Here is a 19,953-nt window from a genome sequence, read left to right as displayed (position 1 = left end):
TTATACACTGCACAGCAAAGTCAGCAGTTCAAACCCATCAACTGCTCCACAAGAGGAAGATTTGTCTGTTCCAATTGCATTATCACATCTTAAACTAAATAACATAAACAAGCCCTACTAGATTCTAAGGTATTAAGTTAGAAAGCACATCTATTTTATCCATCATATTCACTACAATGCTAAAATAGACAACATTTGATGCTCATCTGAGACATTTTATAAGATAAATGGAAGTTTCAAAACAGTCTCAGTAAAAGCATACAGAAAGATTTAAGTCAAGAAGACTGGCTAACCATTATCAGCTGTGGAACTGGGAGAATTTGGAAATTTTTCTGATTCTGTCGTTTTCATATAAATGGAAAATAATAAAGCTTTCTCACTTTGGTCAAAAAGTTCATGAAGCAACTTTTGTTTTCCTAATCTACTACCTTCATCTTTCACTACCAAAAAGATGGAATCAGATGAGTGGAAGAACAAATGTGGTACACAAGTGTTCCTCTGCCATGAAAAGAAATTCAATCCAAGACCCAAAGCCCATATGTAGACAATTGGCCATCCCCTTACAGAAGGGTCACAAGCAAGAAACAGGCCAGTCAGAGTGCAACATAGAGCCAATGAAACACAACTTTCCTCTAGTGCTTTAATGCTTCTCCACCTGCCCCACTATCATGATCCCAATACCTTACAAATCTGGCTAGACCAGAGGATATACAATGGGACAGATAAGATCTGGAAACAGAATCCTGGACAGGTAATCAATCCCCTCAAAACCAATGAGAGTAACCATACCAGAAGGGGATGGTGGGACGAGAGAGGGGGAACCAATCACAATGATCTACATATAACCCCCTCACTGAGGGGTGGACAACAAAAAAGAGGGTGAAGGGAGGCATCGGTCAGTGTAATACATAAAAAAAATAACAAATTATTAAGAGTTTGGGAGGGACGGAGGGAAAACCATGAGGACCCGAGAACCAAGGGCTCAAGTAGAATGTTTTGAAAATGATGGCAACAAATTACAAATGTGTTTGGCATGATGGTTGTATGGATTGTGATGAGTTGCATGAGCCCCAATAAAATGATTGAAATCCTAATTTTATGCTAATTAAGTATCACAACAGGCACACATTGTGTGATCCCAGTTATAAAACAGAGGCAAACATGTAGACCACAGTCTATTGGTGATTACAGTGGGTAAACCACTCATTGCCCTTGAGTCACCTCAACTCCCAGCAGCCTCAGTGTCTGAGAACTGCCCCAGTTGAGTTGCAACTCTTCCCAGGCGTAGAAAGCCTCATCTTTCTTCCACGGGGTGCTTGGTGCTTTCGAACTGTACTATGACACTGGGGCTCCATTACAGGGCTTAAGAAGAGGGTCAAAGAAGGCTTAGTTTAAGGTGCATTGTTACTATTAATGTTTTAAAATTACTGGGAAATGAAGAACGGTAATGGTTTACAATATGAGCATAACTTTTAGGGACTGTATTGTCTCCTAAAATATACTTATGGTTATAATCCCATTTGGGAATGGGTTATGTTCACGATATTTCATTACTCTAGGATATCGATCGCTTTTGAGTTAAGATTTTAAAACAACCAAAGAGCAGAGAGATAGGGAGAGACCCAACAGGAAGTCTTCCCCTAGAACCCTGGTGGGGTAGCTGGTTATCACTTGTGCTGTAACTGCGGGGTCTGCAGGTTGAGCCCATTAGCTGCTTAGAGGGAGACTGGCTTTCTGTGCTCCCATAAAGATGTACAGCCGTGAAATTTGATCCTCACCGACCTGCAGGGTACTTGAGTCCAAATCCAGTGTTCCTAGGGTATAGAGCCACTTTGATATCAGACATCAAGCTACCTGAAGTGTGACAATAAGTGAGTTTGTTAAAGCAATCATTTGTGGTATTTGTTTTAGAAACACTAGATAACTTAGAAGTTGTACATATACAGCGTTGGTGGCCTCCAATATTTTTTAAATGTTGGCAAATGTATTGTTCTATATGAGACTTTGATAAGTTCTTCCATTACATTTTCCCACAAACTTTTAGAAGTTCCTCATATATACATGTGTGTATAATATAGATACCTTTCTTTTAAAAGTAGGTTCAAAAAAATAAAAAATTTAAAAATAAATTTTAAAAAAAAGTAGGTCCTAATAACATTCACTGGAAAATTGGTAACCTGAGGAATAAATACAAAAGGCAAGATTCAACCCTACTCACCAAAAAGACCAAACCCATTGCCAGCAAGTCAATTCAAACTACATTACAACTCAGATAGTGAGTTAGGTACTGAGTTATCTGTAAGATCAACCGTTTGAATCCACAAGCTACTCAAAACAGGCAGTCTATTCCTATAAAGCAGTGATTCTCAACCTTCCTAATGCCGGGACCCTTTAATAAAGTTCCTCATGTGGTTACCCCCAACCACAAAATTTTTTTCTTTTTCATAAAATTATTTTCATTGCTATTTCATAACTATAATTTTGCTAGTTATGAATCTGGCAACCCGTGAGAGTCGTTCGACTCCCCCAAAGGGGTCGCAACCCACAGATTGAGAACTGCTGCTATAAAGATTTAGTCTTGGAAATGCAAAAGCTAATTCTGCTCAGCCCAACTCCACTCAAATTCATTCTGACTCATTGAGACCCCAGAAAGTCACAATAGAATTGTGCTCCAAAGGGATTTCAAAGACTGACTTTTTATAAATAGATCCACCAGATCTTCTATTAAAGTTGACTCTGGGTGAAATCAAATCTGTAACTTGTTGGTTACAGTAGCCAAGCAGATTAAATACCTGTATTCCCCAGGAGCTAAGTTAGATTAGAATAGGGGGGGACGACAAAGTCCTGGTGATGTATTGGGTTACATGTTCACAGGCTAATTACAAAATCAGCAGTTCAAATCCACCGCTGCTCTACAAAAGATGAGGCTGTCTGCTCCTATAAAGACGTGGTCGTCACAGAAGCGGCAATCTCACTCTGTACTATAGGGCTGCTGTGAGTTTTGTTTGGGAGATACTCCCAGCCCCATCCCACCCAATTATGTGCTTTCACCCTTGGAGGGATTTTGATAACTAAGGAATACAAGAATTAAAATTGTGCTTTTTATTAGGTAAGGTAACTGGCTTTGTTCACCAAGTCCTTTCCAACAAGGTTCATCTGCTTGAGCATCCATGTGAAACAGATTTTTATCTTCAAGATTACCTAAGGAGGCTTACTGTTTTCCAAATGAATCAGAATTCTCACCCAGAAAACTGCTGGTTATTGTCAAATTCTTTATAGGAAAAAGTATCTTAAAGCTCACTAACACTATTAAAGACATTATAGTTAAAAGTCAATTATCAATTAAAACCAATCCCTATGACCTATCACTATGTAAATAAGGGTAAGAAAAATAACTGCCACTAAGGGTCTAGTTTATGGATGCACAGGTTTGTCCAGATGGACATGTTTACACGTGGTTCTGCAATCAGTGAGTGGCTGTGAAAAAGGTCTCACAGTAATATACTAGTCTTGGACTTATTGGGGTTCCTTTAAAGAAGGGGAGTTGGGTATCAATTAAACCAGTGGCTTCAGGTTAGAAGGCTCTGGTGACCAACCTTTGGTATTCCAAAGGGATCATCCATTAACATCTGACATATCCTCATGATGGAGGGGGAGCGGAGAAGGAGGGGAAAAAAGAGGACCTGATGCAAAGAGCTTAAGTGGAGAGCAAATGCTTTGAAAATGATTAGGGCAAAGAATGTACAGACGTGCTTTATACAATTGATGTATGTATATGTATGGATTGTGATGAGTTGTATGAGCCCCTAATAAAATGTTTTAAAAAAAAGAGAAAAAATACCTAACAATAAAAACAGACAAACATCCGACATATCCATTAACATGAGAGATTTTTTTGAAGGACACAGTGATAATCACAGGCAGCTTATTAGGAACGAGTTCCAAGGAAACCTGTTGTTGGTGTAAAAACGATCAGGAAAGTTGAGCCAAGGAATTTTTTCCCATCACAACAATGTACCAGTTCAATGGCTCATTGAGGGGAACAGGGCAGTCCTGCGAGAGAATTCCATTAGAAAACCTTGTCTTTCCATACTCCAGCCCTGATCTTGATTCTTCAGACTCTTTGTTCCTCAAACATTTAAAAAGGAAAAGGACTCAAGTCCCCCAAGTATGCCAAAAATACCATTTTGACATGTTATATGTAGATCAAAGGTTACACCAGGCTTCATCAAGAGTTAAAGAGACGTGAATACTGCCCTCAGAAGTATAAAGTATCTTTTTTTCTAGCACTGAACATTTGTAGGGCAAATTTGAGAATTAAATAATAACATAAATTAGCTGTAATTAATTCTTAAAAGAATCAAACATTTTCAAGGGCATGTGCATGTCACCTTGTGCAAAATGACTTTTGAGACCAAATGACTTTCAAGTAATTCTTCAATCATAGCTATTTACCATCCGTTTGTAACACTGATCTCTCTGATATTTTGTGTATTTCCACGAACTCTACATCACTACTGTTAGCATGATATCCAAAAAACCCCATGAACAATAATTAAAAATAAATGTTCTGCCTGTTGTCAGGATTTGGATGGCCACGTGTATAAATATGAGAATTTCCCCCACCAACAAAAACTTTGATTGTTTAAGGTAAATATCACTCTCATTGAGAATACATTATCCCCAGGTAAGGACGGAGCATGGTGGTGGGACAGAAGGTCAAAGGAAGTGGAGGAAGGAGCTGTGAGGCAAAGGGCATTTGTGGAGGTCTAAATGAAGGAATGTACATAAGTAAATATATTTATATATGAGAATGGGAAAATCTATGTACTTATTTTTATAGGTTTAGTATTAAGGTAACAAAAGGACATTGGGCCTTCACTCAAGTACTCCCTTAATGCAAGAATACTTTTCTATTTAATTGGCATTCTATGATGCTCACCTTCCTGACACAATCACTGAAGATAAAAGCAGGTGAACAGCAAATGTGATGTAAGAAGCTGATGATGCCCGACTATCAAAAGATATAGCGTCTAGGATCTTAAAGGCCTGAAGGTAAACAAGCGGCCATCTAGCTCAGAAGCAACAAAGCCCACATGGAAGAAGCACACCAGCCTGGGTGATCACGAGGTGCCAAAGGGACAAGGTATAAGGCCTCAAAGAACAAAAAATCTTATTGTGTGCTCACCTCCATGATACGAGCAAATGTGGTGAAGAAAGCTGATGGTGCCCGGCTATAAAAAGATACAGTGTCTGGAGTCTTAAAGGCGTGAAGTTAAACAAGCAGCCATCTAGCTCAGGAGCAACAAAGCCCACATGGAAGAAGCACACCAGTCTGTGCAATCACGAGGTGTCAAAGGGATCAGGTATCAGGCATCATCAGAACAAAAAATCATATAGGGGGAGAGTACAGAATAGAGACCCAAAGCCCACTTGTAGGCCACTGGACTTCCCCCTTAAAGAATCGTCTTGGGGAGGAGACGAGCCAGTCAGGATGCGAATGTAGCAACGATGAAACACAACTTTCCTCCAGTTCCTAAATGCTTCCACCCCCCCCCCATCCCCACTATCATGATTCCAATTCTACCTTATAAATATGGCTAGAACAAAAGATGTACACTGGTACAGATAGGAACTGGAAACATGGGGAATCCAGGACAGATGATCCCTTAAGGACCAGTGGTGTGAGTGGTTATACTGGGAGGGGGGAGAGAGGGTGGGTTGGAAAGGGGAACTGATTACAAGGAACTACATATGACCTCCCCCCTGGGGGACGGCCAATAGAAAAGTGGGTGATAGGAGACATCAGGCAGGGCAAGATAATAATTTATAAATTATTAAGGGTCCATGAGGGAGGGAGGAGTGGGAAGGGAGGGGGAAAAATGAAGAGCTGATGCCAGGGACTTAGGTGGAGAGCAAATGTGAGAATGATGAGGGCAATCAATGAATGCACAAATGTGTTTTACACTATGTATGTATGAATTCTGATGAGTTGTATGAGCCCCTAATGGTATAAAAAGTAAAATAAATTTTAAAAAAGAGAATACATTATCCAGGGAAAAACAAAAAAAAGGCCACTGACTGCCTCTTAGTAAATATAAGGAAAAGCAGACAAATCACTTGGAGCAGGATATACTTTTTGGTTTCAGCCAACAAAAATATCACTCATTATCTACAAAGGCTTTGTTAATTTTTATGTCCGCTTAAATCAGTGGAAAATTCTGTTGAATGAAACATCATAGTCTCTGAAGATGCCTAAGCACTGTTTCCATACTCATCATCTCCAACAAGCATAAAATGTATAGGGAGCTAGCAAAGAGGGATTTTTATTGCGTAGAGATGAGATGGAGAAAGCAAAAAGAGCTGGTTAACTTGTAATCATTTTGACCTAAAATATAAATATTGTATTTCATAAACATTATCATATAAATAATAAACACAAACAGCATATTGTTCTAAAACATTTTGAAATTATGATAGATTGATTACAAACATGTATCTGCTCCCATTCTACCGGTTATCCAGAGAACCATTAACATTGTTTTCACAGCTTCCCCATCTCCGTATTTACATCAGACAGATGTGTGCTTTCTTAAGTGCTGCCAAAATAGGAAAGCATCAATGATCAGATAAAGTTACTACATTATGTTGATCAGGTTTTTATTTTCCTTAGGAAAGAACATGAGTGATGAACTATCATAGAATAAAAAAGCAATGAAGACTTTTGGAAGCACACATTCATAGAAGTACTTAAAATATAACTCAAAGAAAAAAATTTGCCCACACAAAAACAACATTTTTTACTATTTCTCAGTGTTGCCCAGGCATCTACCTTTACTAACATATCCACATTCAAACAGCTCTAGAACCAAATTTTAAAACAAGTTAAACTATGCAAGTCAGATTATATCTCAATCAAAACAGTGTCTGATAGAAACTAAATAGCCCAAAACAGATCATTAGTTTTATTACCAACAATAATAAAAATCTGTTAAATATATATGTACACACACATACGCACACACATACATGTTCTGACACACCCTGCCTTTTTCAACTCACACATTCAGTGAAAAATTCCCTACATTAGAATTATAAGTTTGATAGTTCATATTCTAATCTGGTTTGGCTGGCTAAGATTCTAAGAATCCATATTTATCATTTAGTACCACAGTATTTATAAAAAATAAGTTAAAAATAAAATTTATAATAAATAATAAAAACAAGTAATGTATATTATTTTTACATCTTGTTTCTGTAGCCAAGGGGCAAAGGTACTTAGGAAAAATAAGAAATCTTTTTGTGTGAACCCTGATACCTTTTGGCATATATGCTTCTATGAAAGTAAGGTGGGAAGTGGAACAAAACAGGGGTGGAAAGTTAAGTCTGGAATTTCTTTTAAGTTTGGGAACAGAACAGACAGATGGACATGAACTAGTCTTCAAATATGAAATGTGCAAGCTGGTTAAATTCAGTTTGTTTTTTTAAAGGTCCGTTGAAAATGAACATGCAATAATTATTTATATTATTTGGGGGTTAACAAGAAAATGAAATCCAAATTTTATAGCGTGAACCCAGTAGCAGAGGAACTGGAAAATCCTTACCTCACTGGCTAAAAGCAGTGAACTGCTGGTACTGTGTGTATTTTCAAGCAAATACGGAAGCAAAACTCATTAGCTCTTTAAAAATACACACATTTAATGTTCTTCTGTTGTAATTCTAAGTAAAGCAATTCCAAAAATACAACTGAACATCAGAGCCTGGTGAACCACGAGGATAAAATAAGACAATCACAATAATTACGTCTAAAGACAGTTCAGCTTGGTAAATTACCTTCCAAGTATATTAAAGAAAGAGCTACTAAAAATACTGCTGGTGTTTAGTTAGAAGAGGACTTAGAGGAAAATGAAATAATATGATACAGATGGAGTGAAGAAGGTTACACGGGACTTACATTTTCCATTACCCCTAGATATAAACAAACATTCAAAAATCAACACAAACTCTGTGTCATTCAAAATATTGCAGCTGCAGGAAAGGCAGCTTTAAATTAATAGCTAGGGGGAAACCACGTTTGGGTGGAGGTGAACAGAAATGACAGGGTTAATTTGCACTTCTGTAAAGCTCATTTAGACCTGGCCAACCAGGAAGCAAATGCAGGACAAGGAAGTTCTCTGCTTCTTTTGGCTAGAATGTGACAAGAAACAAGCATCTTTTGAAGATGTTTAAAGAAATAAAGCAATTTTCTTTATAAACAGTCAAATATGTAATTAATGGAATAAATAAGTACTAACCCACATTTTACCAATCTGTAATTATACACACACATATATATATATTTCATTTTGGGGGCAATACCCCAATTTTTAGGCTAAAATCCATCAATTACTTTAAGAGTAACATGAACAGCCACCAAAATAAGGCTACTCTTCTGTTCACTCTTTGGCTAAAAAAATAAACAAAACAAAAAAGAAACAGAAGACAACTCTAACACTGGTGATAAAAGAAAAAATTTTTTACATGTAAAATAAAATTATCAATTTAAATCTTGGTACATTTTATAAAACAAGAGGTAATGTTGTAATAAAACAGCAGTAGCCTCAGCTAGCAACATACTGTTTCTTAACCCTGTGCAATAAAATACTTTGTTCATACTACACTTAATCAAACATAACTAACAATTCCTACAGACATTTCAGGAATCTTCATGGGACTCCTACAGACTAACTGTTAAAACCGAGAGACATTTACAATCACAATGTGCCATGAAAATTTGAAAATGGTACTTTGAGTAGGAGATAACGTTTAGATCATTTGAATTTGTTTTAGGATTTGAACAGCTGAGTTACAAGGACTGAAAGTTAAAAAGCATCCTAAAAGCCCATGAACACTGTTGTTCTCACCCTTCATCATCAGAACATACTAAACTTGTTTGACACACCTCTCTTCATACAGAGCAAGCAACAGCACCCAATATAAGCCTGAGAAGAAATGCTGCTGTGTAAATACTGCAACTATTCCTGAAAAAAGAATTATGGGATATATACTCCAAAGCTGCCCTTTCCCATAATTTGTATTGCATAGGTCACATAATCACACACATATATATACACAGTTTTGTGTATATATATGCACATGCAAAGAATATATTAAGACGACAATGAAGTCTAGTCACAGAGCAATTTACAGGCTCAATATATTTTTTACACTTTGCTTGAAAGAAATTTTCAATATTTTACAATCTTTCAGTAGGCATTATATACACTGCACTTTATGAAATCTAAAAGGTATTGAAATAAATTTTTTCCAACATTTGGTAACAAAACAGACAATGTTTCTTGAAATATTTGTGCTATCTACAGGATGTGTTTGCTCTAATAACCACTAATCACAAAAACTGACTCAATGGAATATTTAGAAAAATTATCTAACACCATGCATTGGTTCGAATCATTTTTAATATCCTATTCTAGAAACATTCTACAAACCTTAATATTTAAAAAATTAAGTCTCTGTTCTGATTTTTAAAAGATAATCTTTTTTATGACAAAATCCATAACATTGACAGGTACACGTTAAGGCTCATATCATCTCCTTTTGTGATTTTATTTTTTGTTTTCTTTTAATAAGAAAGATACTAAACGCCAGACTCCTTTAGGGCTCTGAACTGTACCTACAGAAACAAGAGTGCAGTGAGCATAATGTTCAGTCCTACAGTCAGGATGCAGTTGCTCCTTCCCATTCCACAAGATACTGCACCTTGCCATCAAGTGTCACCCGACGAGCCAAAACCCGGTATTTTTCGCCACATGCTATTCTACCTGCAGCACCAAAATAACTGGTAATGGAGTTTTTTAGATGATTGAGTTGTAACTCTTGATCCGCTAAGTTATTTAGAATCTCTGTGTTGAGTTCATCAAATTGGTAATCTTCTTTGCCTTCATCATCTTTTACAATTTCTGAATTTTGAGTCTGGAGTGCTCTTCGTGGAAGACGACCTCTTCTCCTCCGCAAATGTGGTATTGCAGCAGGCCAAGATCTTCCTGTACGTGTTCTTTTCCTGGAGTCAGATACTCTACAAAACAAAAACAGCCGAAGTTGCCCACCTTCTTTGTTTAAGCATTCTTGACTCACACAATACGTTCTCTGATTTGGGGAGAATCTCTAAGTATATATGCTTGGTTATATACTTACCAACAAAACCAAAATTATGTATGTTGTACAAATAGACCATCACTCATCTTCATTACTTTAGGCTCTCTCACCTTCTTCTTGGACCTGCCCTTTGAAGAGCTTCTCTTATTGTTTAACAATTAAAATGAAAAGACAAATTCCCAAGAAAAAGCCCAGTTCCATAAAAACCAGGTCTTGTCAACAGTTTCACCATTAAAAAGTTCATTTAGTCTTTCTATGCGACAAATATTCAATAAGCATCTAGTACACACATTGTTTCACATGGTTAAATAGATGGCAGAAATGGAATAAAAGTTCCCTTACTCATTTTAGGTCAAGTGAATACACTGACACAACAAACTAGAAGTCAGAATACTCTAGATCCAGCTTCAATTCTACTGCTGTATTACCTGACAAAATTCAAATCTAAAATTCAAGAGTTTGAACTAGATCATCTTTTACGGTCTTTTCAGTTCAGAAATTCAATGATTTAAGATCTTATAACAAAGGCAGAATATACAGGGAGCTTCAAAGGTTCATGAAAAAAAAAACTCCATCATCTTTTAATTCTATTTTTTCCATGAACTTTTTTTTAAAACGTTTTATTATGGGTTCAGACAATTCTTATCACAATCCATACATACATCAATTGTGTAAAGCATACCTGTACATTCTTTGCCCTCATCATTTTCAAAGCATTTGCTCTCCACTTAAGCCCTTTGCATCCGGTCCTCTTTTTTATTCCCACTCCCTCCCTGCTCCCCCCTCCCTCAGGAGCCCTTGATAATTTATAAATTATTATTTTGTCATGTCTTGCACTGTCCGGCATCTCCCTTCACCCACTTTTCTGGGGTCTGTCCCCCAGGGAGGAGGTCACATGTAGATCCTTGTAATCAGTTCCCTCTTTCCAACCCACTCTCACTCTACGCTCCCAGAATCGCCACTCACACCCCTGGTCCTGCAGGGATCAAACGACCTGGATCCATGAACTTTTTGAAGCTCCTCATAAAATACTAAATTCAAATCACATTGGGTTATGTTATTGGCTATCATTTTGTTAAGCAAGTGATCTTGACTTTTCTTCCTTTGTAAAATGGAAATAACAGGGCCTTTAATAACTCAAAATATCATTTTCAAAATTAAATAATACATGGGAGAAACTTAGCAGTGCATGCAATAGATAAGCAGTAAAAATAGTTGTTATTCAAAATTCATTAATAAATGGGTCCCACTTTAAATCTCTATATAGATGTTTTACATCACTTATAAGTTTCTGAATTATAAACAAGAATACATTACAAAGCAAAGTATAACCCACTGCTGCTATGTTGATTCTAACTCACTGTGACTCTAAAGGAGTGAGAGAGCTGCCCCTCTGCGTCTGTAAGGCTGTCAATCTTTATAGGAACAGAAAACCAAGTCTCTCTCTAGCAGAGCAACTGGTGGTTGCGGTTTGTAGCTCAAAGCTTAATCTATTACACCACCAGAAACCCTTTCCTTCTGAAGAGGTGTTTTAAATAAAATATTACAGAGAAAGCGGCTACTGAATAAACCCTGTGAAGCATCTTCCAAAAGGAAGGCACTCCTCCCTCAGACGAGGCATAGAAGGCTAACAAAAGACAGACTGACGTCTGGTACACCTTCTCGGAACACGACCACCACTTTCGTAACATGTGAAAGTTTTCGTGTTTGTATTCTAAAAGGCAAAAATAACCAAAAATAAATAAATAAAAGGAGATCAACATACCATTGCTTCTCAGAACACACACTTGTATCACATTCAATTGCTATATTACTTATAATTATATAAAGAAATGTGGAGTCTAGAGAAAATCAGAACATAAAATATCTACCCATAATGCCTGGAAATGCTAGACGAGGTAGTTTCTTTTGTACTGGAAGCACCCGTGAAATCCACATCTGAGGTATTAGATGAATGTGCCATCCCTTCAGTTCTCCTGAGACAAAAGAATTGAAATCATATAACAACTATATTACATAACAATAGAAACACTAATTCTTCCCAAAAAATAAATTTTTCTAGCAAAGATAAAAATAATATTTTATTTACCCCATTGGACAAGGTAAATCCAAGGTAGGGTTCTCTGAAACTGATTCTTTATCCTGAAAAATAAAAAATATACTTGAAGGATGATTCCAAAGTAAACTGAAAAATATTACCTTCTCATTAATTTCATTTATCTTTCCTCACTGAGAAAATATACCAATTGTCTCTTACCAAAGGTGGCTCAGGAGTTTTTTGAATCATTTTTCTTGTATATGGTCCAGGAGGACGACCTACAGATTTTTTCTTTCCTTTTCTTTCTAAGCCATTGCTTACTTCCCTGAAACATAGAGCCATTTTATATTTAATCTCCAATAAAGAAACCAGACCGTGGAAAATGCACACATTCACAGGGAACTCTATTTATGTAACTATATAAATGTATTATATATTTATCTTAATGGTAACAAAAACAACCATCAAAGACAAACTGAATGTGTAAGTTTAATCAAGTATATACAACTCATATTAATTTTAAATACATCTTTAATAAACTCAGAAAAATATATACCACCTACAGATTAAAGAAAAAACAAGCAGACAGACAATTATATTAGATGAAAGATTTTCACACTCCTACAAGATCAATTATTGAGCTTAGGTTGCAACTACTTCGGAAAGCTTGTTGTCAGAATTTACTGCTAAGATGATTTTAAGTCAAATTTCAAACAACAGGAAGGAAGAAAATGCAACTCTAATTGGAGCGACTGCAAAGGGTAAATCTAGCAATGTACAGATCATAATTTTTATTCAATAACTACCTATGTACCACGTAACAGATATTTTAGTAACAAATATAAAGATGTTCCTTTTGCTAGGGGAATCATAGTTAGGAAGTGGCAAATGCAAATACAAACCGACTAATAAAATAGTCCAAGTAATATCAAAACAAAGTTATCCAGAAAATTCTATTTGAAAACAATATTATGTAATAGGCTAAAAATAACTGACTGGAGAAATAAAGAAAGAGCTGATGCCTCTGGACAGTAATTAAGGTTGAGTAATAAAGGTGGAATAACAAGAAAGACAAAGGAAAGCTAGGGAAACTGCAAAACTGCAACTAAAAAATTTCTCAAGGTTAATAATGAATTGTGTGTGTATGCATTTTACTATTTTGAAAGATGATCCACATAACAATTATAAAGAAACCCTGGCCTCCAAAAAACTACTCTCAGACTAAAAAGATCTCACTCCACACAGAGGGCTCAGAACTGAAATGAAAAGAACTTTAGTGACACCTAAGACAGATCTGATAGCTACCATCAGTGAAGAATCCTATCAAAATCATAATAGAAATTAAAAAGTTCATGTAATGTTTTTTCTAGTTAGTAAGGTAGGCAATTGCTTACAAAGGATTAGGAGTGGTAACACGTGAACGTGATAGGAATAGTAAAGCAACATGAAGCAAAGAAGCCTTAATATACTATCTACTTTGTGCATCAAATGTCTACGAATCACTTGTTAGCCCTCTATAATTACATTTTCTCATTCTCCCAAATGAATCCCATTATCTCTTATTTGGCCCTTAAATTTCCCTCAATAAAACTCAATAGCTCTGCCTCATATTTCACTGAGGAAATAGAGGTTTGGGGCATTGGAATGCTAACAGAAAAGTTGGTTACCTTCCAACTGCCAAATCTATAAAAATAACAGCATCTGTACCTATCTTCTCCTTTCCCAACCAATTTCAACAGAAAATTGCAACTCCTCTTATCCATTTCACATGTAGGTTCTAGATCTTCCTTTTTGGCTTCCCACAGTCTTTACAGTATCTTGAATTACCACCTCTATTTCTAACACCCATCGCTTCTTTTTGGTCATATGCCAAAATACGTTCCATTTCAAATGTATCACTTGACTCCTCTTCCTTCGGTTGTCATTCTGTCTACTTTTCTTCAGTGTCCTCAGCACACATGCTACCCTTCCCACTTTCTCCCTTCTTGTTCAGAATTCTTAAAATTTGTTGATTCCCAATTTTTCTCTATTACTATTAATTGGGATAGACTCATGTGTAAGAAATGTCCAGTTTTGAGTTGTTTCAGAGTGGTGGATTCAATCATACCCTAACCTTTTATCGGTACTACTTAAAAAAAAAATGCTTTGACCAGCACCACATTTGATGAAACGTTGCTTTTATCTAACAAAGATTTTCCCTCCCATCTTAATTTACTCTCAACAGTATACAATAGTGTATATGAGCGGGATTCATGAAGGAATTTCTAGTTCCTCACAAACCTTCTGAAGCTCCTTCACACACCCATCGAAATTCGTGAGATACTTTCTTTTGGCTTTTGAATTCAAGCTTCCCTGGTTTTCCTTCTACCTCACTGATTATTTCTAAATGACATAAGGATATTCTTATGAGCCATCATCTCGCCCTCTCTCTCAACCCAAGGTCCAGTTAACTTCATTCATTCTTGTGGCTCTATAAATCCGTTTTCAAAAATTTCTACAACCTGCCCTAACCTCTCTTTCAGATCTCCTGACTAGCCAACTGTCTACAATATCACTTAAATATCCCTATATAAACCTCAGGAAAAAGAACTCTTTATTCACCTTCGCAAAATCACCCGTCAGTTTCTCAAGCTAGAAATCTGGACATTTTACATGATCCTCATTTTCTGTCGCATATTTAAGCCCTCGGCAAATTTAATCAATTTTGCCACCAACAGAAATATCAAATCCATATTTTCTCCATTTTACTATTACCACCAAACACCACAGAACCAACCTTTCACTTTGACAACCACCAACAGTCTTAATCTTCTTTTCTATTCTTAGCCCTTTACCTATCGACTGTAAAACAAAATCTAAAGAAGTTATTATCGAAAGCTAATTCTTTTTAAAGTACTTTTTTTAAGTGGCTCCCAATTGTTCTTATAAAACCCAAATGCCTTATGCCACCTACATTAACAGACCCCATCCAACATCTGCTGTGTTCCCTAGTATTCATTCATACAACACTCATGTACTGGGCTTTCATGGAACATGACTCAGAGTCTTCAAGTCACACTTAATTCTGCTACCGAGAGCATTCTTCCTGTTGTTCTTCCAACCAGCAGGTCATTCTTGGTTTAAAGATTTCCCAAGAAGTTTCCCTAAGTCTTTCTAAAGTAGATTTCCCCAACCAATATATTCTAAAATAGCATGCTATTTCCTCAATAACATTAGCTATTTATTTTACCATATATCTGAGCAATGTATTGGGGGGAGGGGGTGATCTGTCTTGTTAGTCACTGCATGCCCAGAATCTATAAGAATCTTGATTAATAAATGGAAAACATACAAATTAACAGACTAGTTGTTTGGTAATTCCTAGAAGGCTAAAAACCTAAAAAAAATATTCAGCAATAACTCTTTGCACTTTGTTTATGCAAGAAATTACAGATAAGAAAACAGAATAACTGCCACTTGTATATTTAAATATACTGAGACAAAGTCAAATATAATTTTTAATACAAATGAGCTAAAGAGAAAAACTAAGTAACAGATCAACTTTTACCTTGAATCAGATATATGCTTGGATGCCTTTCTGCCTTTAATTTTAAATTCGTGAGATGTTCCTTCAGGTTCTTTCTCTGCTTTGAAAGCCATATTTGGTGGCACGGGAGGAACACGAATTCGCAACCCAAACAAATGCTTCTTCTTCTTTATTTCTTTCCCAGACATAAACCTAATTTTTAATAACATTAGTAAAGCTTTAAAACTGAACACACATGCATGACAGACTCTAACGCACAGCTTTCAGATATAAAGCTCTTACAAAGGGAATGCCCAGCCAATACTAAAAGAACTTCCTTTTTCCCCGTGCCTTCCTTGATTCTTTTCCGCGAGTGACTCCACAATAGAATACAGTGGATGGGAGCACAAGTGGGGAGCCGGGAAGCTGGAATCAGAAGCATGGCAATGTGTACACCTCCACTTTCTTTTTAAACATGGCATCCACCTACTTAAATAAAGGAAGAACACTTCCTCGTATTTTAGTGTCATCTGTGAGAAATGTCTCAAAAAAGATTTAGTGAGAAAGAAGACTCTATTCTAGATCAGATCTATAAGAAAATGGACCCTAGTCAGAAACTTATGCGACAGTCTTAGGAAAAAAAAGAGACACCAATCCTAGAGGCCCAGAAAATGAAACAAGGACTATCTAATGCAGTGGTTCTCAACCTTCCTCATGCCGCGCCTTTAATACAGTTCCTCATGTCGTGGTGAACCCCCCATCATAAAATTATTTTTGTTGCTACTTTATCACTGCAATTTTGCTACTGTTATGAATCGGGCGACCTCTGTGAAAGGGTCGTTCGACCCCCAGGTTGGGAACCACTGCTCTAATGTAACGTGTCTTAGATGGAACTGAAATTGGGTGGAACAAACACTTGCCACTGAGTCAAGTCCAACTCATGGTGACACTATGCTTCCTGGCCTCTTTTCTATGCCTGTGAGCGTCCTTATTCGTAAACATCCATCACCTTAGCGCTACTTGGAGCCTGCCTGACCATAAGAACCACTACCAAATGCTCTGCTTTGATGTAGGATTAAGAAAAGGGATCACTCATTTCTACCATAAAACCATAGGGGATGCCATCTTTAAAAGACTTATATATTTCCCCCATCTTTTACATAGTCTTCCCTTTAGATTACCTTACAGAGACAACAACCTATTACTAAACTGAAGAAACCCCGTTTCCCAGTATGCCATCCACTCACATTCCCAGAAGATTGTCTCTTTTCCAACCATCAGTACTTTATTCTGACCAGAAAAGAATGGGACATTAAGAAGTTTCAAATGGAATGTAATAGAATTTTATAAATCAATCGCAGAATTTTTAAATAGTACTGCTATTCCTTATACTAAACGCCCCCCTCATAGAAATCTATAAAATAAGTCAACTTACATGGTCTTATAATCATTTAATGCCTCCAGAACATGCTCATATCTTTCAGATTTTGGTGTGTCTGCCAGCTGTCAAGTATCAAGAAACAATTAAATGCACAAAAATGTTATCTATTAGTTAAATACAGGTGGTGCTAAACTCAAGTAACAGGATTCAGAGAAAAGAAGTGTACTGACTGGATACTGAAAGATCAAATTCTAGTGACAGGGTTTCATAGATCCTAGAGTCATAAGCCTTGCAAGACTTATCTTCTCACTGGAAAGAGGAGGGCATATATTCTTCCCTAATAAACTATTGCAAACAATATATATCTGTGAAGAAATTGTAAACTAGAAAATATGACAAAGATAGGATTTTATCATTAAATTGATTTAAATTCTAGTATATGGGAAAATAATGCATTCTAATTATGTAAATGTAAACCATAAAAACCTCCCAATTAAAAAAAAACTCTCCCTATATTGTAATAAAGGAGTACAAAAGACATGTAGTTTGATTTCTCAATTATTTCTAATATTAACATAAACCAATTATCTCTAATTTTTACCAATATGAAAATTGGTGAGTTTATTTTCATAACAGTTACAGAATTTAGGTAGCACTGTATGGGCTTAGTAATGTTTTATCATCACAAACCATTTTAAAATCTAAACATTCAATTCTAGAAAACATTGTATATTTTTTAATAGCACTTCTCCCTCAGACATGTCTCTCTTTTCTCTTCTTCAAAGATTAAAAATAATGACCAATTAGTAAAAACTTATAAATTAAAGAAAAAACATTCAAAAAGATCAGTTGATTTTCAAAATTACAAAAAATTACAGCATTTGTTTAACAATTTTAACTCCCAAGCCTTAGAACTGCTTCCAGTGAAAATAGCAACAAAAAATAATTTTTTTAAATCTGCCAGACAGAAAGTTAGTGCTAGAAGAAACTTTTAGTCTCTAGTGCTGATTTTACAAATAGAGGGGTTAATTAAAATGCTTAAATTCACATGACCAGTTATTAAGAAAGCCAGAAGCAAACCCATTAATGGAAAGTACATTCATTCAACGTTCACTAAGCCCACCATATTATGCCAACTATGTTGGGAACTAAAATTTATAACAGAGGACAGGCTGGTGTTCATTGCTTTATACCACATCCTCCTCTATTTTCTGAAGTGTCCAACAATACTTTCTATTAAATGAGATAATAGAATCAGATTTTACCGCTTGAAAGACAACAGGTGTCCACCTACTTTAATTCTCCATCCGCTATTGCAATCACTTAGACAGCACAGTCATTCATTCAACCTTGGCTTAAATGTTTCCATTACTAAGAGCTGCTGAACCACCTACTGAAAGAGCAGGTCCATAGATGGGCAAAACGTCCTTCCCGGCAACTCTTCTATTCCCTCTTTGACAAGACAGCGCTTCACATTATTTGACAGTAACTATCATGTCTAAGATTAAAGTTTTTAGCACCCACATCACATGTCTGACTTTTAGGTTATCAAACGAACACCATTGTGCTACCAAGGAACCTAAGACAACTAAAAATTATATCGTCTTGTTGCCCTCCCCGCCCCCACTTCCAAGTCTAAAATCGTATCCCATGAACTGTTACAACCTGTCTTCTACCCTACAGATTTATGCTATTAGGTGTGAGTATCAGCCGGAGAGCAGAACTGGTTTGATTGGCTGACTTCACTTTGTTTTCAGCTCACTGTTAGAGATGACCCTTTCTCTTATGAGCCTTCTTGATTGAAGGGAAAGACCCCACTGCTCACCATTAGACTCGCCATCTGACACCTTAATTGCTTTTGTTATTGCCAGTTCATCACAAATCCATTTAATTTTTAAGCAGTTGATTTTTAGATATCTAACAGAAAACAAGTTATTGTATATCAACACCATGACCATTGCTGACATATAAGAGTTTTGTTAATCATATAAAAAATAAAACCAGGGTGCTTAATATGATTATTTTAATATGTGTTCTCTATTCCTTTTTTACCATACTTTTTTTTACCCTTACCCTAACCCTATTTTACCATACATTTTGAGAAATCTCTGCATTCTAATGACATCAAAACTGACTTTGTAATTTTTCAAGCATTCCTTTTTGCTTCTGAAAATCATAATTAGCTCTCTTTTCTTTTGGTACTTATTCTCTGTGGTTTAACAGAAATTTTTTGCCATGGTTTCTTTAGTACCCTCAGACTATTTTGCAATGAAGCTCAGTAGAAAGTTATCTTGATATTGTAACATAATATGTAAGTTTTAGGGACTCTTCACAGCAGGAATAGAGTCAACTAGGAATAAAACACACAAATTTTAAATGTACCTTCTCTAAATAAGTTTAACATTCTTAATACTCTATTTTGTTATTAACAGAAGCCACAGTATTTATGTTATGACAATAAGGCACAATACACAAAAAGACTACCAATAGGTTGATTCCGTTTTATCAGTGATCACACCAAACAACTAAAGACCTAACACACATTTAAGATCAAGCTTCCAAAACACATGTATCATTGCTATACACTCAGGCAATGTCACCAAGTTCCTTTGTAAATGTTCTATCACAATTTACAATGTGATAGTTCTCGAATGGTAAATAGGGTAAGTATCTCTATGATTAGGTGTCCATTTTATATTCCTAAAAAATCATTAAAATTTCAATCACGGTCTCACCATATCACAAGAATTTTTTCTTTTATCTGGACAGGTTGGAGCCTGCATTTCAGACCAAGTAAAATCAAACAACCTAACTAATGTTTGGTTCTATTACAGGAAAATCTTAAAATAAGTTCATGTATAATATAAATTATAA

At 36.1% G+C, this 19,953-nt stretch overlaps 1 protein-coding gene across 1 annotated transcript in view; it reads right to left on the bottom strand.

Annotated features, from left to right (window-relative positions):
- Positions 1–6,445: 6,445 nt before the first annotated feature.
- The window catches only part of MTF2 (metal response element binding transcription factor 2), a 57,468-nt gene continuing 43,960 nt past the window's right edge, over positions 6,446–19,953 (bottom strand). Inside the window, exons 10-15 of the mRNA XM_075558478.1 lie at positions 17,134–17,201; positions 15,741–15,911; positions 12,413–12,518; positions 12,245–12,297; positions 12,027–12,131; positions 6,446–10,075 (exon numbers count right to left, since the gene is read on the bottom strand). Of these exons, the coding sequence (XP_075414593.1) occupies positions 9,718–10,075; positions 12,027–12,131; positions 12,245–12,297; positions 12,413–12,518; positions 15,741–15,911; positions 17,134–17,201 (861 nt within the window). The 3' untranslated portion in view covers positions 6,446–9,717. The remainder of the gene's footprint in view (positions 10,076–12,026; positions 12,132–12,244; positions 12,298–12,412; positions 12,519–15,740; positions 15,912–17,133; positions 17,202–19,953) is intronic.

The sequence above is a fragment of the Tenrec ecaudatus genome, chromosome 1 (genome assembly GCF_050624435.1).
Source record: "Tenrec ecaudatus isolate mTenEca1 chromosome 1, mTenEca1.hap1, whole genome shotgun sequence".
Classification (NCBI taxonomy): Eukaryota; Metazoa; Chordata; class Mammalia; order Afrosoricida; family Tenrecidae; genus Tenrec; species Tenrec ecaudatus.
Note: the sequence above shows the minus strand (reverse complement) of the source record. Positions and strands in the feature narration are given on the sequence as shown.